This window comes from Hydractinia symbiolongicarpus, chromosome 12 (assembly GCF_029227915.1).
Source record: "Hydractinia symbiolongicarpus strain clone_291-10 chromosome 12, HSymV2.1, whole genome shotgun sequence".
NCBI classification, from domain to species: Eukaryota; Metazoa; Cnidaria; class Hydrozoa; order Anthoathecata; family Hydractiniidae; genus Hydractinia; species Hydractinia symbiolongicarpus.
Window position 1 is genome coordinate 24,778,249 of NC_079886.1, and position 22,637 is coordinate 24,800,885.

At 33.6% G+C, this 22,637-nt stretch overlaps 2 protein-coding genes across 2 annotated transcripts in view; both read left to right on the forward strand.

Moving 5' to 3' along the window:
• LOC130621155 (phosphatidylcholine transfer protein-like) overlaps positions 1-22,637 on the forward strand; it is a 76,620-nt gene that overhangs the window by 39,659 nt on the left and 14,324 nt on the right. The window lies entirely within an intron of this gene.
• Positions 1,532-18,571, forward strand: LOC130621154 (serine/threonine-protein kinase OSR1-like). Its single transcript, XM_057436465.1, has 17 exons — positions 1,532-1,699; positions 9,515-9,627; positions 9,713-9,821; positions 10,018-10,165; positions 10,435-10,490; positions 10,867-10,973; positions 11,097-11,198; positions 12,020-12,156; positions 12,261-12,309; positions 12,733-12,798; positions 13,449-13,556; positions 13,704-13,794; positions 14,573-14,663; positions 16,368-16,420; positions 16,744-16,812; positions 17,343-17,407; positions 17,803-18,571. Exons 1-17 carry the CDS (start codon positions 1,594-1,596, stop codon positions 17,878-17,880), a joined length of 1,548 nt encoding a protein of 515 aa, XP_057292448.1. The 5' UTR covers positions 1,532-1,593; the 3' UTR covers positions 17,881-18,571.

The window sequence follows — 22,637 nt, forward strand, 5'->3', positions numbered from 1 at the left end:
TGTCATATTACGTTAGGTACGGCCTATCTATGGAAAAAACATGCATCTAGTATTCGTAGAGTTTTGTCTTTGCACTCCAATCCGTCCACAACGTCTCCCGTATAATTCTTATAACTAAAAACAAAATACTGTATTAGTTTATACAACGAAGTAGAATTATATATATAATTATAATTATATGCTTGTATTGTGAGGATATCGGATAATGAGGGTTCATGTGTCGGGACTTATGTTGGTACAAATAAAAAGCGGTATTCATTTCCCGCTTCGCCGTGTTCCTGATATAAAAAAGAGACATCAGGCATTGGAGACAAGGTTGGATTCTACCTTGAAGTAGTTTTTGTGCGAAAAGACATTTTTGCAAACATCTCAAGCTTGAGGATTATTAGGTAAAAGATAAAATTCAACTTATGTTGATTAAAACTTGCTGGTCAAGAAGTTTGAAAATATCTCAAACATCGCATCTTTGATACTTTTATATACTGAAATGTACTACTGTGACACGGAACGTTTAGGAATAAAATCGATTCGACGACCACAAAAGTGCTTCGCTGACTTTATGAGAGGGGGTTGTTGAATAAAAACTATTATTGTTTGTTACATTAACTTGCACTCCGGAAGTCGAACTTTCGTTAATTAACTCGGACAATTTTAGATTTCCTTAGATGTATTTACAAGCTCTAGAAATGACGGCGATAATGAATTAACTAATAAATTAAAGGCTGCTATAATTTAAACGTACTAAATTTAAATAATATACTCTACACAAAAATAATAAAAAAAATTATCTATAGTTAGGCACTTCAGGGCATTTTTGTTGAATCCCAAATCAAGCACTAAAGCAAATTAAGATTGTTCTACAGACTAAGACAAATCCAACGAGAGGTCAATGACCTCTGTACGTTGAGTAGAACCAAAGTTATGGACATTTTAGTATGTGCAATTGATGGCATTTTTTGAACAATTGCATTGCAATATTCTGCAGGAAAAGGGGAAATAAAATGGCACAAAAAACAGGGTATAAAAAAGTCCGTTTTAACGACAAACTGAACTGATCGCCTGAACTGAAATTCTCATATCTTTCGTTCTAGAATTAGGAATAACTTTAAATTTTTAGAGGATATTAATAAACACTTATATTTTTTATCATCATTTTTATTAATCAAAATATGACGTCACAACTCTGCCATTATGGAAATGACCAAATATGGTTAAAACTAATAAAAATACCAATAAAACAATACTCGAAGTGTTTTCATAAAAGTTACTGCTCAGAAAACCAATATATAGGTAAAGGATGTGTCCAAATTTTTCCTGAAAGATCATCACGTGATAAAAGTGTGTATTTTACAGACCAGATATGGTTAAAACTAATAAAATTACCAATAAAACATTACTCAAAGTGTTTTCATAAAAGTTACTGCTTAGAAAACCAATATATAGGTAAAGGATGTGCCAGCAAACGGAAGATTCGTCTGTGTTGGAAACTCCCCCCGGACCTCAGCTATTCTCAGCTATCCTGAATTAGGGTAACGATCGCATTGTTTTTGTGATTGATAAACAGAGACAGTTTACTTCGGGATTAAGGTAAAAATGGCGGCGCTTGAGCCAGTCGGTTCGAAACCAAGAACAGTTTCTAGCACCACCAGATCAACTTGGTCGAACAATCATGACGACTATGAACTGCAGGAAACAATCGGTACGAAACTTCTTTTTCTTTTTTCTAAAGTTACATACATTTAAGCGGAAAAGTCAAAATGATTTAACCTCACAAAGGGTTGACAGAAGGGGGTGTGTAGACTGTGAGATTGTGAGATTATAACTCTTCAAATTATTTGCCCAGTAAATATATTGGACTGTCTATAATTATATTACCTGGCATCCATTATAATTATATTAGCTAGCATCCATTATGAATTATGGCCTTGTTTGAATCGTTGGCAGCAGGCCAACGTGTTTTTAATCAGGACACCTTTTTTAAAAGCGACATGGCTGTTATTTAGAGAAAAACTGCAATTAGCTGCTGAATGGTCTTGCTTTTCGGCTTTTCTAGATAAATTTATTTCACATCAGTAACAAGGGTTGTGTCTTACGTGTGCAATGTGTAAATTACAAGCTCAAGTAACAACACAAATAATAAGAAATGGGTAGCGTATACCGCCCTAATTATCTAAACAAACAGCTGTAGCGACAATCTGGCAACTCCGCTCGCCACTTAACTTCATGGTTTTGACTATAAGACATCCCTAAAAACAGCTTTGCCAAAATGCTGGCGAAGGCGGGAGTTTGCACAGGACCAAGCGAAAAAGAAACTGTCAAAAACGTCCTGTTTCCGTGATTTGCATCTTAATTCTGTGATGTGTTTTTTCAAAGATCCACTAAAATTATTTCTAAAGTCCATTTTATGATTAAAATGGTTGCAATACTTGGCGACTTGTCTCAGATGGAGCTAGTAGCTGTTTAAAACATCGCCAGATAAAGGCGTGTGATCACATGCACTTATCCCCATACGCGCCATAATTAATTTTGGTGTGCATTCGTTGTATGCCATAAAAACTATAAATTACTTCTATGAATCAAGTATATGCCTGATTTGACAGGTTGATGACAGCATCAAAACAACTTCAAACCCTAATATCTCTGCAACCTTTTGTCAAAAGTACATGATCCTATCATTTTTTTGATCAGCGTTTCAAGATCTATACGCTAAAAGCAACAGGTATACAAGTTCCTAAAAAAATTTATGTGTGTTTTTACGGGTCTTTGCTGACGTCAACAAACTTTTTAAACCCTTAGCTATATCTCCTGAGGTGTTCGTCAAAGAAATATGATCCTATACATTGTTTTGATCAGCGCTTTAGCGTGGATGGATGGCTGACGTCATTAAAATTTAAATTTCGCTTTTTTTTCATTTTTATTCTGCCATGTACCACGACGTAATATGAAAACTCACTATTATCAACGTGATGTATGATATCATTAAAAATGTCACCAGAGCTCAGGATAAACTGAAAATCAAGTGCTATATTTGCAGACTACCCATGGTTTACAGCATTCCATTTAAAAATTTTGAAGAGATTTCCGAAGAAAATGAAAACATAAGCAAATTTTAGAATGTCTGACAAGCACAGAATAAATGTTTTTAGTTATTATCAGTGAATTCTAGGGGAGATTTTTGATTGTATGCATAATAAGCTGCCCAGGTGTGCGTCTCAGCACACATCCTAAATATAAAAGTATAAGTAAAGCTCCTTGTCTCCTGCAATGAACAAAGCATAATCATTAAAAAAGTCTGAGTGAACAATCAATGAATATTTTGGATTTGAACTTCCTCATTAAAATAATTTCAAATCACTTGTGTTAAATATTTGCAATGTCTTTAATTAGAAAGCCATTTTTTCTGTTATTAAATTAATATGGTAAATGATAATACATTCCAGTGTATTTTATTGCACATTATAATATATTTTATATTTATTGTTAATTTTTTATTTCTAACTGAAAAATTAAAAAGTGATCAGCAAAGACTTAGAAAAAAATTTTTTCCCGACAAAGTTTAGAACATAAAAATTTTTAGAACATAATACTACTGTGTTGTTTAAGCTCTATACAATCACATTTTAATGATTTTAAAACAAATATGGTGTTGTTTAGGCTCCAAGTTTTGATGATTTTACAACATAATACAACTACTTTGTTTAACCTTCTTATGATTGCTTTTTAAGGGTTTTAGAGCAAAATATGATGTTGTTTAAGCATTTTCCGATCGCTTTTTGATGGTTTTAAAACAAAATGCAGCAAAATACAATCGTTTTGATGTGCAGTGCTGATTGCGAGTAACTATACACGAGTATACAAGTATGGGTACATTAAATGCCAAGTACAGGGCAAGATGAGTACGAGTAATCAGCGAGTATACTACTCTTTACTCTCGAGTATGGTCTTTTGCGCATACAAGTACAATAAGTGAATGATTTGTTAGTATGTGTGCAAGTATAATCGATAGCCCACATTTGTCTACTACCTCAGACATTGTGAAAACTTTTATTTCATATTCGCGTCTTAAGAAAGAACATTTTGTATTATTTTTTTTTATGTTGCAACAAATTAGTTTACATAAAAATGTATTGTATTATATAAAATGTACTTTACATTTACTCAATTTCTCACCTATTATTATTATTATTATTATTATTATTATTATTATTATTATTATTATTATTATTATTATTATTATTATTATTATTATTATTATTATTATTATTATTATTATTATTATTATTATTTGCATCTGCTATCTAAATGCTTTTTCTCCTAGCTTTTTTGCTATACAGTCCCGATCGCGAGTAACTATACACGAGTATTAAACTACGGGTACGAGTAATTTCTTCTGTGGGTATTCCACGAGTACGCGACGAGTATCCTGCGCGTACGAGTAAACTTTCCGATATTTTCTAAAAATGTTTTTCGGCGTTTACGTTATTCTTTGTTTCAATATTTTTTAGAATGAATTTGGACGATGTCTTGTTGTTATATTTTTAAAGTTTAAATTGGACAATGTGACTAATCGCTTCGGAGGCCATTTTAGTTTATCTGTGAGTTGTTTACCAAGCTTGACCACATCTTACTCTGGTAAAAACTTTATAGTTTACTAATGTTTGTTAGGGTGAGTGAAACCAGTTGCTGGAATATTTGGATGAAAAGGGCTTTCCCCGACATGGACCACGTGGGAAAAGAACAATAGAATTAGCCAATCAAAAAGCGCGACCAGATTTTAGCCGCAGAAAAATCGTTTGAGACCCAGCGTAATTTTTCCCACCTTAAGTACTCCGATTTCCCGACATGATTGTGTGTTTTAAAAGACTTGTAAGTTACCTTATTACCATGGGGTTTAAAAAAAATTAAATACGCAAATTTTTAAACATTTTTGTAAAAAAGTATTTTTAAGAAATACAAAATTCAATTGAAACCTAAAATCCAGTTGCTCTCCCGTTCCGTTCAACAACTCTGGATACAACTTTTTTTAAATGACCGATATAACGCTGACATTTTTCTGCTGTCACGCCAGCCCAAAATTGTTTTATTCCTGCCTCTAATTCATCTTTCGTTCTAGGCTTAACATTGTTTCTTAATGTTTCTTTTAATTCATGCCACAAATTTTCAAAAGGATTCATATCCGGCGATTCTGGCTGAGTTTTCCACCAATTTATTCCTAATCGTTGAAATGTTTCCTTTGCTTGATTACTTGTGTGTTTAGGATCGTTATCTTGCAGAAATCGGTGCCCATCTGGAAATGTTTTAGTAATAAATGGTGCAAGTGTGTTTTGCAGAATCTCTTCGAAGTAAAATATTGCGTCCATAATTCCACTGAAAATGAGGATATCGCATGCACCTTTTTTTGAGATACAAGCCCAAACACAGAATTTGAATGGATGTTTGGGCTTGCCTTTTAGGTTCGGAGGCTCCCACCAACGATTCAACGATAACTTCCCATTCCAATCTAGTTGTATGCCTGACTTGTCACTCCAAAGCACGTCTTCAAAGTTTTCCTGATTTCTTAAGCATAGTTGCGCAAACTTTAATCGCTTGACTCGATTAGCCTCGCGAACCAACTGGCAATACTTACTACCAGTAGCTAACCACCCTGGACCTCTTCTCAATCGCTTAATTTTTGATAAAGAAAAGTGGACATTAAATCTTTCTGTCAACTTTGTACCCAATCTCCTTGCAGTAGTTTCATCGTTATTCTTCATTGTGTTGTCAGTAAAATCAAGAATTTCTAAACTGACGTCAACCTGATCGCGTACAGGCCAAGGTAGATCTCCAATAGTTCCATGAGTATCCCATTTTTTAAGAAAATTGTATACAGACGCCCTGGTTACAACACAACCTTCTCTTTTTAGGATTTTAACTATTTCTGTTATCCTGTGATTAGGCCGTAATTGCACAATCATGCGACGAAAATGATCTGACAAGCGGCGAACCATCATTCATTGCTAATATGCATAGCATAACGGAATACACCCATACTGGGGAATTATTTAATATTTCTTTTTAACAGCAGAAATGACTTACATCACGTGTTTCGCCAATCACTGACGGAATCCGCTACAGCATCTAATGATCAACTATCATTGCCTGGTGGTTCACCCCAAATGGTGCCTGGTGGTTCACCCCAATCGCTGCCTGGTGGAGCTCCAATGAACATAGAGTCGTTTAATGTGGTCAGGAAGCGCTTGGGGCTGAGCAAAAAAGCCAAACAAAGGGAAGAGGAGAGTTGCCCAACCCTGGAAATTCCAACAAATGCATGGACAATAGCAACAGAAGTACAACAACAGGCAGTTTCCTTTTGGAACTTTGCGGCACTCTTTGTCATTACATATTTTGACAACCAAGAACTGGTTGGAAAAATATGTAATGGTAAAGGTGATAGGGGGTTGGGCTCAGCAAAGTTAGATATTGTCCGTGCATTATGTTGGAAATATTATCCTTCCGATATGGGGAAGTTCGGAGCTTGGCGCCAATGCAAAGTGTCAATCGATGAAATTCTTCGTCGTGGTCGACGGACACAAAAACGATATTCATATGCTGTACTACAAGCAGACAGTTGATAGTTTTTCTGTATATTTTTATTATCAATAGCTAAACACACAATGTACCTTTTTGTTGATTAGTTTCTCCTAGAAAAACAAATATACAATTCTTAAGATATTTGTTACATATAAATGTTTTGCATTTTGAATAAAATTATGAAAGCCAACCGTCCGAAACATTACACTTTTAAAATCCATCAATATGCTATTCACACCTTTTGAATAGATAACACAGGTGAAGACGCAGATCCTTGATACACATTATTTTTGAAAAAAAAAATGTTTACATAAGAACATAAAGTTCCATAGAAAAAAATTAGTGCTGAAATGCTCCTTCAAACTTTAAAATGGCAAAATGCTGATAGGTGAATTAGTGATAACCCGTTTTAAAATAATAAGGAGGGCCTGATACTCAAAGGTGCACATCGTTATCACTGGATCTAAGACTCCCTTTCAGGCACGTTTTTACATTTGGTTACTTAGAAAACAATAGAGTTAAATGCGATTGGCTTAATTTAGTGCCCCGGGTTCATTGTTTAATTCGTGCTTGCGAAGAAAAAAAGCATGAAGTTTGAATAAAGCAAAAAACATTTAGATAGCAGATATAGTTAATTAGCAAAGGGTTTCCTCGTCGGTGAGAAATTGAATGTAAAGTTATAAAAAGCCATTACAGAAAAGTATACATTCTTATGTGAACTAAAGAGAATTTGTTGCAACATAAAAAAAATTAAAGTAAAATAAAATGTTATTTCTTATGACGCGAATACGAAGTAAAAGTTTTCACCATGTCTAAGGTAGCAGACAAATGTGAGCTATCGATAAAAATTATGTTACGAGGAATTCCCGTTTTTTATCTTATACTCGCACACGTACTCACAAATCATTCACTTATTGTACTCGCATCCGCAAGAGCCTATACTCGAAGGTATGGAGTAGTATACTCGTTGATTACTCATACTCGTCTTGCACTGTACTTGGCATTTAATGTACCCGTACTTGTATACTCGTGTATAGTTACTCGCGATCGGTACTGTACATTCAAACTTTATTCTTTTTTCTTTTCAAGCACAATGTAAAAAATGAAATCTGGAGACTACATTAAGTCAATTGCATTTAATTAATTGTTTTCTAAGTAACCAAAGTAAAAACGTGCCTGACATGGACGCCTTAATTACTTCAAAACGAGTTGTCATGTAATTCACCTATCAGCATTTTGCCATTTTGAAATTTTGAAGGAGTATTTCAGCACTAAATTTCAACACTAAATTTTGTTTCTATGAAGCTTTATGTTCTTATATAAACCTGGTTCTTTTTAAAAAAATAATGTGTATATATCAAAGATCTGCGTCTTAGGCTAACTCCACCTGCGTTATCTACGGTATTCAAAGTGTGTAAATAGTACATTGGTTGATGTTAAAAGTGTAAGGTGTTTGACCTTGTATCTTATAAAAAGGTGCATGTGATATCCTTATTTTCAGTGGATTTATGGACTCAATATTTTACTGCGAAGAGATTCTGCCAAACACACTTGCACCATTTATTACTGAATGCAAGATAACCATCCTAAACACACCAGTGATCAAGCAAAGGAAACATTTCATTGATTAGGAATAAATTGGTGGAAAACTCCGCCAGAATCGCCGGAGATGAATCCTAAAGAATAGCATCAACACCAAAACACATAACAAAATTCGGAAAGTTACTCGTTTAATTATACTGTTTGCCTTTCGTGCCAGTAGCGGGTACTGTGTGAGTAACAGTAGCAAAAATGTGTGAGTATTTTCGGTGTACTCGTACGCACAGTATACTCATCCAAACTTGTGCAATACCCACGGAAGAAATTACTCGTACTCTTAGTTTAACACTCATGTACAGTGTTTTAGCTAGAAATTCTCACTTGAGGTCGTTAGTCCTCAATTGAGAATTTCCTGAGGATTTTTAGTAGGATGCCCTATGGTGGCGTCCATAGAGACAGTTTTGAAATTCCATATTCTCAGATTCCTGGAAACAACCTTTCCCGCCGCATTTTCTTCTAAAACATCAAGACTTCGCATTTTATACTTGCATGCTGTCATTTTTAACTTCATGTGAAATGCTAATCTAACATTACAACGAAAGATTAAGTAAATAAAAATGTGCCTAGTTTGTTGATTTTATATAGCGTGAATCTTAGCGGAACTTTTTCAGTTACCGGCAAAGTGGTAAGGATTGCTAAAACGTTTAGGATAATCAAGTTATACTTGCTATACTTGCTCTCCAAGAACATTGTAACTTTTTCAAAATCTTTTATTGGGAAAAAGTAATCTACTGTTGATTGGGAAGAGACCGTTTACCAGGCTCTATTTACGCAAGCTAACACCCTGATGTATAGTTACTTGTGATCAGCACTGTAGCTAAACGAACTCTGTTATTATTATTTTTGGAAAAAGATGTGTGATAATCGCTGTATTTTGGTCTAAAATTAGGATAAATACTATCCCATGAAACTTAAAAATCACTGTAGTTTGCTTTAAAATAATGGGAAAATAAACCTAGAAGAACCTAAAACATCCTTTTGAAGCTTAAATATCTGCGCAGGTCCTAAAATGACAAGGAATGGTCCCTTTGAAGTTTTAAGGTCATCATACTTTTGTCTAAAATGAAAAGAAAACACCCCTAAAAACATAACATTTGCAATTTTGTGATACAAAAATAGAGCAATCGATCAGACGTAGTTGATTAATTTAAAAATGTATATATATATATATAAAATTTATCTTATTTTTTCTGATTTGCAAATGTCATTATAAAAAGTACTGGGTCTGTCAGTCTTAGGGCGAGGTAGGTTGTAATTATATCAGCATGTCTACTTACACACAAGACAATGTGTAAGGATAGGAGTCAAATTTTTTTTATTCACAGAAATTAGCATTGATTTATAGGTTATGGAGCAACAGCTGTCGTTCAAAAAGCAGTTTACCTTCCAAAAAAGGAAGAAGTTGCAATTAAAAGGATTGATTTAGAGAAATGTGGAGCTGATATTGATGAAATGAGAGTAAATACTTGTTTTATTTATTTATTTTTTTCATGGATTTACTTTATTTACTTTATTTTATAATCATTTTGGAACAATCTTTTAGAAAGAAATTCAAACCATGAGTCGTTGCAACCATGAAAACGTTGTGAACTATTACACATCATTTATTGTGAAACAAGAGTTATGGATAGTAATGAAACTGTTAGATGGAGGTAGTATATTCAAGCTTGTTTAATATCTATTAAGGTCAAGCAGAGATTTATAATATTGCAAATGATTTTCACATAGCTCCCAACAGTGTCTTCCACCCTCGCGCTCTAGAATACACTTTCCTAAAAGTAGTCTACATGAGTATTTTGGTGCTTTTTATTACTTCCATAATAAAACAATTGTGTCTGTTATTTGTAGGATCTGTGTTAGATATAATTAAGTACTTGATGAAGAGTGGTAATGTAGACCCGTTACAAGGTGTTCTTGATGAAGTTGTTATAGCAACAATTTTGCGTGAGGTGTTGAAAGGTTTAGAGTATTTTCATAAGAATGGACAAATTCACAGGTAAGTTACAAATCGTAGTGGTAAATGCTTTCTTAAAGAATAAAAATCACTTCACATAGGGTTTTATTTATCTCTTTCAATATCTATATCTTTCAATCTAAAAAACAAACAATATTTACCGGACAATAAGTCCCTCGATAATTACCTCCACCAATTTAAGTATGGAATGAATAATCCTTTACCATGAAGATTAAGGAAAAATTAAGACTTGTAAGATCTCAATGGATGCAGAGGAATAATGTGCAATAAATAAAGATGTTTCTTTCAAGGGATGTAAAGGCAGGAAATATTTTACTTGGTGGAGATGGAAGTGTACAACTAGCAGGTCTGTGGCAGTAAATTTTTCTATTTTTTTCAGTCCCTAATCAATTTTTTCAGGTTATTGGCTTGTAAATATTTGTTCCCATATTATTGGGGAGTCTATCAGTCTATAGTTATCATATACCCACTTTGAGTGTTTATTGCTACAAATGTTATAACATAAATATGAATCAAAATGTTGTCTTTGCAAATTATTCTACGAAGAAAATGCTAAAATTGCAAGTCCTGTATTGTTCATATAACCTATTTCTATAATGGTTATTGAATCATAAAGGATAAATTTGAACTGAATTTAATTTGAACACTGAACTTGTGTTTTATATAACTGTACTGCCTCTTAAAGACATTTTTATTAGTTTTGTTATGTTGTTTCACCTAAGATTTTGGCGTGAGTTCTACTGTGGTGGAATACACTGACCGTGGTCAAAAATTACGCAATACCTTTGTTGGTACACCATGTTGGATGGCGCCAGAAGTAATGGAGCAGGTAATTGTATTAGTTATCACAATTTTTTATATAAGAAATAATTTCAATATCAATATCTCATGTTGTTTAAGCAATATAAAATGGTTTTCATATTGTTTTTTAATCTTCTGATTGTTTACCCAGGCAAATGGCTATGGTCCAAAAGTTGACATCTGGAGTTTTGGCATAACAGCAATTGAACTGGCAACTGGTACAGCACCATATGCTCAATTTCCTGCAATGAAGGTAATTAAGAAATACATTTGATTTAACGACTAATTTGTGATGAATTTATAATGAATCTAATTTCCATGAATTTATAATTTATAAACATTATTGCATTTCTTTCTCTAATAGAGGATAAAAAACATTTATTGTAGTGTTTGTTCTTATACAGAGATGTTCCTTTAAAACGAGAGATATGGTTGTAAAAGCTGGAAATTTAAAGGCATAATGTTTGTGTCTGACCTAACTCTAAACTTGTACTCTATTTTTGTGATTCTGTTGTAGATAAAATGCTCCTTTACAATTTTTTGCAGTCTTTACTGCAACTATGTAACTGGTGCAATCCAGAAATTTAAGTGGCTATTGCATCTAAATTGGGAATTTCATTAGAAATCTTTCACAGGGTGAACTACAGGGTGTATCCTTTATGTGTAATCTCAGCCTTTTTTATAGACTCACATTGACACTTGGAATTGCTAAGGCGCTAGCCAATGTGTTAAAAAACATGTTTTTTTTTGTTAATATGAGCGTTACTTGGACCTACAAAAGTTACTATCTATCTTAATTTAACTGTTTTATGTGTATTCACGCGTGCAAAACAAAATAAAAATTTTATACGTGAGGCACAACTTTGCTGACATGAAACAGGCAAACATTTGCAAATTTTTGTCGACGTGAAATAAATTGAGTTACCAAGACTGCATATATAGTGATTTAAGCCTAATAAATTTGGGAATAGTCATTAACGGCTACTGAGAACGCTGGTTTACACTATGCTAGTTATGTGTGTTTGATATTTAAGGTATTAGTACCATGATAGTTATGTGTGTTTGCTATATAAGGTATTAATGTTGACACTGGAAGGTGAACCACCCACACTTGAAACATGTGCTAAAGGTGAAAAAGAAGCATATAAAAAGTATTCAAAACAATTTCGTAAAATGATTGCTTCATGTTTAAATAAAGAAGCCTCGCAAAGGTAACTAGATTTTTTTTTTCAGAAATTTCTTCTTTAAAACATAAAAATGTGGAAATTAAAACCTTTTTATGTTTAGTCTTGCATTGTCTAGTTATATGTTTTAGGCCTGATGCAACCGAATTACTGAAGAATCCATTTTTCAAAAAGGCTAAAGTGAGTTGCACACATATTTATGAAATCATTAATGGCATATGTCATAGTACTTTGGCTGAGATATTTTGAGACAAAATAGATACTTTTTTGTCATTTTTTCTTCTACATACAAGAAAATTCTTTAGTTTCAAAATAAATTCGGGTTCGACGTACGACATTTCCTAAAGAAGCTTGTAGTAATCGTTGCACCTTAACCGTAAACAATGCAACAAGTCCAACAATGTCGATTGATTAAAAGATGACAGAAAAAAAGAAAGTAGACAATCCAGTAAATAAACACTGTGTATAGAAAAATTATTGTCTAACGTATCATTTGTAAATTTACATGGTAATAATCAAGAAATGTTTTTTTTATTCATTACTGTTAATATTGAGGAAACAGTATGTGATCGAGCAGCTAAAATCGAGTTTTTTTTTTTTCAGAATAAAGAGTTCATTATTGCAAATTTAATTGACCTTGCACCAAAGTTATCTGAGCGAGGTAGAAAGGTACGCTGTGTTCCTTGTAGTTGGTGTTGATCACGTACAACCTGTGTGTCATTTTATATTCAACCTATAAGTATTTATCTTCTGTATGTCTTGTGAGCGGGTTTTACCGGGTTTTTTTTCACTGGTAAACATTAATAAAAAAATTAAACAAATAATTTTTTCTGATTGAAATTTTTCTCAATTTTTTCTTTCTTGCACCGCCCATAGTAGTCGACACAGTACGTGTATACTTGAGCAATTTAAACCTGCTGTTATTTCAAAGGAAGCAGCTAAATCATATATTTACAGTCCATCAAGGGAAGCCAAACAATTATCTTCGAATTACAAAATTTAGAATTGTCAAAAACTGAGTATTTGTGTGCAGAATCTTTTTTGACATTAGTTTAAAGAATAACGAAACTGATTTGTGCTTTATGGACTATTCACATGTATGTTACATTCCATTTTAATATCTAATTTTTTTTCTTAATAATAAAATTCTATCTAAAATATTGCTTGTTGAAGGTGGCTCATTTAGCCAAAATGAATGAATTTCCGAGAGAATTAATGGTTGCTCTAAGATTAGTCGATTTGCAAAAGATTTTCAAAACAGCAAAAACTTTTTATATAGAACGTATAACAATACATTAAAGAACTAAGGCTTCTTCTAGGTGAAGAGGAAGCCACAGTCTGGGACTGCCAACAAAAATGCTGAAGGCGAATGGGAATTCGAAACCGAAACAGAAGTGGAGAAACCAATCGAAACGAAAGATACAACAGTAAGCCCACTTTAAATTGCCTCATTTATTCAGTCCAAGAAAACAAAATGTGTTGTGATGAAATTTACTGGCGGCAAATAAAATGTGACTTTCACTTCGTTTTAAAAAGGGAACTATTTGTTTACTTCTTCAAACTTGATAATTTAGCCAAACGTACCCACTACAGAAGCACAAGACAATACTGCTGGTAAAACCACAGATCAGCAGCAACCACCACAAAACAATACTACATGCACTTGTAAGTTTAAACATTATTCAAAATTTTTTGTTAGTTTTTACTACCAGTTCCTTCACGTCCGCAAACGTTCCAATTAATTGTATTGTATCGCCATGTCCTCGCTACCATCTTGGAATTTTTATTCCTACCATTATTAAGTACTAGTCCTGTCAACACTTACCGGTTTTTATTTTTTTTATACTGTCAATATCTCATTAAAAAAACCTTTATTTTAACACGTTGTAAAAAACTGAGTTACTGACCCACCCCTTCCTGTCTCTCGTAACAAATTTAGTCTCTTTCACCCAGTCTTTATTGCTGATCTCATTATTTTACTTCAAATTTAGTATAATCTATATTCTCCAGGAGTTTCAAAACAAAGTGTCCCTCTGTGTTGTTAATATGATCTAGTAGAAACTGTCAACAAAGGTTACTGCCTTGTCAATTTTAAAATCTCCATGGCAGAGGATTTTTATTCATAGACTTCTAATATCATAGACTTCTAATATCATAGACTTCCAATTAAGTCTAGGCGCACCAGAAAAGTAGTGCGATTTAACCAAAATGATTGACAAAGTATTTTTACACTAAATAACACGATGTATTTAAGGTGAATTGTTAAAAGATTTAGTTCACTCGAGGCTTAATTCATTAAATACACTTTGTTATAAAGAGAGACTACAAGCGTCGCATGTCTTAACAAAAACCAGTCCTTAGCAAATTTACAGCCAAAACTAATAAATTGCATCTTAACTTATCAATATGAATCCATTTAATAATTTTGCGTGTTTATATTTAGCGGAAAAAACACCTGCTGCGCAAGTCCCATCAACGACAGCTGCAGAAGTAGACGATCTTTCGAAAGTATTTGATCTTACTTTACGACTTAGGTATGGAGCCTTCTTAACTCGTTAGTTCAAACAAACTTATACTCACTTACATGTAGATATTCCATTGCATTTTAATGCTTCGCTAAGACTGCCTTTTATCTATATACTATTTTTATAAGCAACATTGTATAAGCTAGCTGCAAAGTTTCCTTAAAAGCGAATCTAAGGAAACTCGTCGGCTAAAACTTGATAGGGAAAAGGACATCAAAAAGAGCGATTATAAAAAAGCAATGATGGCAACTCCTACCAAAAGCACAGGCAGACACAGTAAGAGCTAAAGTGAGCCTCACGCTACACAAAAGCAAAACACAAAAGGACAATTTGCAAAAATCTGAAAGACTGTCATTGAAGAATCTAAAAAAAGACAAAGATATCATAATCCTACCGGCAGACAAGGGGAGAACAACGGTGATCATGAATACACCTGACTACATCGACAAGTGCAACGAACACATCAACAACGGGCCTTACAAACTTCTCAAGAAAGATCCTACAGAAGTCATCAAAAGAGAAGCGAGGAACATCTTAATGGAGTTGAAGAGAAAGGAATACATCGACGATAAGCAGTATTACCGACTGAAACCTTGTGACGGACCACCACCGCGATTTTACGGACTACCAAAAACTCATAAACAGGGAAATCCAATTCGACCAATAGTCTCCTGCACTGGAACACCGTTATACAACCTATCAAAATTTGTTGCTTCTATCCTCAGCAAATTTACAAGAACTGAAAGAAGTAAAAAAACAGTTAAGTTTCATCTCGAATGGAGCGCTAAACACAACGAAGCAAACACGTGTTTTTAATTTTCTCAAGTAGATACCTTAAGTGGATAAATTTTGGCTAGTATTGAATTTGGCGAATGACCAAAATGGAATATTTGGCGGGGATTTAATTTAGCGAATGATCAATTTTTATAAAATTTGGTGAGGATTTAATTTGGCAAATGATCATTTTTTATAAAATTTGGTGAGGATTTAATTTGGCGAATGACCAAAATGGAATATTTGGCGGGGATTTAATTTGGCGAATGATCAATTTTTATAAAATTTGGCGAGGATTTAATTTGACGAATACAAAACAATGTTTATTTTGACGAGGATTTATTTTGGCTAATGACACAAAGGAAAGAATTTTTATATTTTGAAATGTTTTATAAAAAATAAGAATAAACGTATATATAAACACAATATTTACCTGTAACAATCGTCTTTTTACTTGTATTATAAAACTTGTTGTAAATATAAAAAAAGTTCGTTTTTTGGGGAAAAACAATTTTCTTTTTTTAATTAAAAAAAACGTATTTTTTTATAATTTGGCCGGGATTTATTTTGGCGAGCGGTAAAATATGTTAAATTTGGCGAGTATTTAATTTGGCGAATAGTCAGTTATCAAAATTTGGGCGGGTATTTAATTTGGCAAATTTCGCCGATTTGCTAAATTTAATCCTCGCCAAAATTTATTCACTTAAGGTAGCCAACAAACAATAAATAAATAAGCAGCAGTTTTACCTGTCCAAGAGAGAAAATTGAGCGATATTTAAGTCTCGCCAAAATTTTGTGTTTAAAAGAAACAAATGTGTATAGAACTCTACAGACAATAAGGCGCCTCATCAGGTGGTTGTTTTACTATGAAGAACTATTTTGTTTGGACAGCGTTTGGTTGAAATTACTTAGTGGATATCCATATTATGTTTTGTTTAGAAATGCTAATAAAGAACTAAATGACATCCGGTTTGAATTTAACAGAAAAAATGGTTGGTGGAACAATTTTTGTTTTTACTTGATATTTTTTAGCTTGAACCTTGGAGGAAAGAATATCCGTATTCTTTCCTCCAAGCTTAAACGTTTTGCATCGCCCATGCAACTCGACATTTTTAAAACCTTAACTATACTTTTAAATGTCCACCCCTTTACCTACAAGTCTCTGCGCGTGTGAAATATAGTCTGATATACTGTCATGCTCTCCATCTGCGATTCTTTTATCTTTCATGTTAACTAAGATAAATAATATGTGCATTTTTTTCTTTTCTTAGTTTGTGGTGACATCGAGCTTACAATTTTAATTTTGATTTTTCAGACACTGTAGAAGGAGTATCGCAAGAACTTATGTCAGCTGGTTTGATAGACGGAAAAGATTTACTACTCGGTATGAGTGCGTTTTGTTATATGTGGGGCTTTTTACCTTCGTTGGTTACCATGGGGGTGGGGAACATTAAGAATAAAAGCAATTGTCGTTGGTGTGTTTTAAAAGTCGTTTGTAGCTAAAAGTTAAAAAAATAGAAGGGTGATTAGGTTTTTTCGGACCTGGGTTGTGAGTACCCTTTAAATTACTTACTGCTAAACGAGTTTGATGCCTGCTTTAATGTAATTCGTTAGTGACGTACAACTGTTAGCCACCTAGTAAAGACTTGCTTAAAAGCTTTCGCTGAAAGGATAAAGTCATAAACGCAAAAAGGAATTCTCCAAAAATTTAACGAAGGTTGACTTCAAAATTTTTAAATATTTCGGGAAGTTTTCTTTATTGAAATAGTTCGCATGATTCTAATTGAGTTCCAAAGTTATTGACTAAGATTAAAATGAAAAACGCGCGACTGCCTGTCCATTTGAAATTTAACACTTTCTTGTTATTTAAAAAAGTGAAAGTTTTATATTTTATGAATCCTTAACATTTTTTAGTTGGTGCGAACTTAAACAAAATACTAACAAATCCAAGTGAACACAAACAGTTAATATTCCAACTCGTGAGTAACTTTTCATCTTCTTCTTTTCCTGTTGTGAAATATTTCTTTTTGATTGTTATAACTGTCGCGAGTCGTGGGTTCAAGTTCCCCTCAATCTGTGCAGAAATTGGTACGCGGGTCTGCAGGTTATCTTACACTCGCTATAATTTCGCACGTCTGTTTTCCAAGTGAAATGGTAGTGATTAAAACTCAACTCCCACTTCAAAGCATCCTATTTGAATTTGTCACCACTGGTAGGACAACAGAAGGAACCGTGGATTCTCACTAATGAAAAGAAAGACTTTTTGTTTATGTCTGTTTATAAAGAATATTTGAAACCTTTTATGCAGCCTGTTTTATTCATTCATTCATTTATCCATTCAGTCACTAATTTATTCATTTATCAATCTTTGTAGAAATCTACTCAAGATGAAGTGGTTGAGAGAGACGAGAAACTTTTGATTGGCTATGCAATGCTGACACTAAATAATTAACCAATTAGATAATGTAGTATTTATATATATTTGTATATTAAACATTCTTTACTCTTCGTATCAATATTAGTTTTATAGTCCAACGTACACCGCTGTAATGTTCTGTCACTGATGTATTTACCAGACGAAGAACGTAATCACAAGAAAGTTTTTGATTGGTTGTTGACAACAATGCTAACATTTAGATTCGAAAACTTGAAATTTAGTTGGTCTGGAATTTAGCAGTGTTTGTTAAGCTGGCTCTTTTTATTGAAATTTTACGCCTATAAAATATTTATAAAAAGGGTTTCTTATTTTTTGGTGAAATTGCTACAATTGCTCTTACAATTCGGGTTAAAATATTTACTAAAGGTAATTTTCTGTTTAGTTATTATTTTCTTCATTTTTATTTTAAGTACACTTAGTTTTATACGCCTTCACACTGGCCCCTAATAACCACTTTTCGCGTGACCAACCATCTCACCTCATTCAGTCCTTCTTTTTTACCTATAAGAATGTGCGCACATGTAAAAATAATGCGCAGATTCCCATAAACCTTTGGAAACACTGTCATTCAATTATGGCTGGTATATTTCCCGCCGTAGTAGAGTAGCTCCACCATATTCACGATTATCATAAACTTGTAGAACTTCTATGTAAATATAATCCTAAAATTATTTTGATATTACTCGAAACAAAAAGTATACTTAAATTTTCCGTTACTTTCTCTACGATTGTTAATCTCAAACGCACGAAGCCTCCTTTTGACGAATCTTTTGTATTTACGGTCCTTTAACAGGGTGACCACTACATACTTGAAATACTTGACTACTGAAATACTCGGTATTTAAGAAAAAATACTTAAATGTATTTAAAAAAATTGCAGAAACTAGTCGTTAGCCCATTGCGTGCTTCTCGCTATTGCACAGCTAAGCTACCATTTTGCTTGACAGACGGACGGACAGACGTATACGGGTATTATAATATAGACTAGTCGTTAGCCCGTGGAAAAATCCACGGGGTCGCCCGTCCTTTAAATTTACCCGTCGCAACAAAGTGGACGAAAATATAACGCATTTGGTATTGGTGCGCATTTTAAAAATTTCGTGTTTCCGTTACGGTACGTGGCTTTTGCGGACACAGACAAAATACGGCTATTATTAAAGAGATTGAAATATACTTGGATGGTAGCCTTCATACACTTAAATATACTTAGATAGTAACCTTTGTTAACTCAAATACACTTGGATAGTAGCCTCTATATACTAAAAAATACTTCAATAGTACCCTCTTTATACTAAAATATACCTAATAACTTTTGTTGACACAAATATATTTGGATAGTAACTTCTACATTCCTAAATACACTTGACAAGTAGCCTCTATATACCAAAATATACTTGGATAGTAGCCTCTACATACTCAAATATACTTGGAAAGTAGATAGTAGCTCAAATAAATTTGAATTTGAAAGTATATGTGATTACCAACTTTTTTATCTAATTTCTGGTAATACTTGATGGAACCAAACCTGATCTTTAGGTGTTAATATGTATTGTAGACCCTGGTTTCTTGTGTTGATGCTAGTGTGATTTGCTAAACCATGCATATACATATGTTTTGTGATTCATTTTTCCTTGTGCATGTTATTAGTATTCTTGTCTTATCTGCAGCTGGTATTCAGGGTGAAAAGTGAGTGTTACCAGAAGCAAGAACAATTTTAACGTGTGGTTATCATGCGATGAACGGGTTCATTTTATACTTGAATATACTTAGACAGCTTGTTAATAATACTTGCATCGACCAGCTATCGACCGATTTTGATTTTACAAAATAAAAATAAAACATCTAGGCTCAATTTATTGTTGCTACAGCCAAGGGCAACCTAGATCTAAATTTTGTCATAAAATAAGAACAATCCGACATTCTCTCTCAATGATATTTGTTTTTACTTTCTCACCTACAATTTTCATCTGAACACGTTAAAAGTTTTATTAATAAGAAGAAAGTGATACTAAAATTCTTATGTTGTGTTCTACTATCAAGAACAAAATATGAACAAATCCAGCTAAACAAGTCTCTAAAAACAAGAACAACCAGTTTCAATTCAGATTTTACTGGTTTTGCACGAAAAAGTCGCAAGGGTTTTGAAATTGTACTCCTCCGATGCAGCAAAATGAAAAAAGGGGGTGTATTTGCATATCTAATTTTCATACACAGAATCACTAAATAGATATCAAATGATGATCAAATAGATAGTGGAATATCAATATTGTAAACCTTTTAACAACAAGGAATTTAAAACAAGCCATTAGGAACAGAGTAACCAAGGATACTATTTATTTGTCTCCCAGCTTCTACAATGGCAAGTAGGGTAAATTGCATTCTCGTCCCCAGAGCTCTTTGAGATTAAAACCTCGAGTTTATCTCAAATAGCTCCGTGGTCAAGAATGGGTAAAAAAACATTTACTCACCTAAGTTACCTCGCGATATGCAGTTGATATTAGTAGGGCTAGTGCGTCACCTTGTGTCAATGATTCTGTGTGCGTCACCTAGCGTCAAGAGTTTTGTGTGGCTCACCAGTGACAACAGTAGTGCACAACCTCGATTCTAGGACCTCTCGTCTCTTTTTGCATATCAGATGGTGAAAGCGCCAGCGCCAATCAGAGACAAAAGCCCTGGAACGAGGCTGCAGCAGTGTAGAGTCTTTCCTTAGGACCAATTGACTGCCGCTTTAGCGTTCGATGTTATTATTCTAGGTGCTAACCAAACAAACTCTTCTATTTTAGTTCGGAATATAACATTCGGTGTGAAATAGTTTTGAGTCTTGAACTAAACGTGTTTTTTTTTCTAAATTAGCATAACTTTAAGCATACTTAAGCTTAAGAAGTCCCAAAAAATTAGGCATAAGTAAAGCATAACTTAAAAAATATGTAAGGGAAATACTTTAAATGTGTTTGTGGAAGAAACGTCGCACGGCTGTTTCAGTGCGGAAGGCAAGACTGTGCATGCGCTGGTTGCTTGAGCACGTTGCGGGTGCAAAATGGCGACCGAGAATAAAAACAGTTTCGATAAGTAAGTAGATACACTTTCCATATCGTTTTTGCACACATTAATTGGTATAAAGCTGTATCCAAAAAAAGGTTAGCTAGCCTTAAATATATTTACATTTTAACGGATTTCGCCCCAGTCCTAATTCAAAAAAATGTTTAGACATGCGCAGTTTGAGTTTCCGAAATATTACCCGCTGAAACAGCCGTGGTCGACGTTCTACAAAAGTGGAAATTTTTGCGGAAAAACTTTTGCAGTTCTTTCTACAAAATTATATTATTTGTACAAAGGAACTTTTTCTGTTGATCAAAATTAAAGGATATTTTTCCATTGTTTATTTGTACTCTGATTCATTCATACGATCATTGATACTTTTTCACCTGGTTCTGTCTACTAATGCGAATATATGAAAGGGAGGAGAACACAATTGGCGCGCACCACCCCAGGGCTGCAAAATTAATTTCACTTTTAACAAATTACTAAGTCTAGCTAGCTTGATTGGCGAGTCAATAACAAGACGTGCTTGCGGCTGACTGGTGGTCTTCTTCATGTGATCTCCAGATATAACTGTGCTTAACCTAACTTTTTACTTGCTATAATGTAGAGCAGACATTCCAACTGTGGTCCTTCAGTTCTTTAGTTAGGATTTCTTAGTCTAGTTATTGATTTCTCTTGTCACACAAATCTGGCAACAACATATTTATAACAGTCAGGGAAAACATCAAATTAGGATATATCATCAACTAATTAGCTAGACTTTTCGCCAAATTAGGAGAGGAATTCCTAACCTATGAAAATTTTTAAAAGAAAAAAATCACTGTTAACGCGCTATCCAGTCCACATCTTTATTTCACTCTCTTTGTGCAGCCAAATTTCAAAACTTTGATATTTGAAATAATCGGCGCACTTGTACGACGGAACTAAAAGAAATTGATTAAAATCGTTAAAATATTTTGCACATAGTCTAATTAGCTTATGATGGCCTAACTAGGAGATTCTTTATGGCCAAACAAATCGTCTTTCCGCAACCACCATTTTGAAAACCACATTTCGTTCGACATCCTTATTAGGCTATTTGATATCCTAATTAGGTCATTCTCGTAGGAATTAAATATTTCATCGACCCGTCCTTAGTTTTCGTTGAAATTTTTATGAGTTAGGCGCAGCATTGGTAAGAATCAAAACAGCAAGTGATGCGGACGCGAATGTGCGTATTTTTTTTCAAAAGCTAAAAATATGATTTCATATCCGAATTAGGCTACCAGCATTGCTTAATTAGGAGATGATAGCTTTATTAGGTTACATAACCTAATTTGCTGTTTTCCCAGACTGTATTCGGTGATTCGGTTTGACGTCATAACAACTTTGTTGGAGGTGAAAAGTTTCCGTATTTTAGGTGAAGGTCTACGGGAACAATATAAAGTGCCGATCGCGAGTAAAGCTACACATCTTTGAGAGTACGAGTACAAATAAATGTGAGTAAAATAATTCAGAGTGAGAGTACAATGCGAGTGCGAGTAAATTAAAGAAGAGTAATCAATAATTAAACTACTCGCAAGTAAATCTTTAAATATCATGTTACTCGCGAGTTATATTAAAGAAAAACAAAGACATTAATTTTAATTCACCATTTAATTTTTTTTTAATTTAGTTGCTCTTTTGAAATTAATAAATAAATTTTAAAGTTCAACTTTGCCGTCTTTTACTTCTTTAAATGCTTCCGGCAT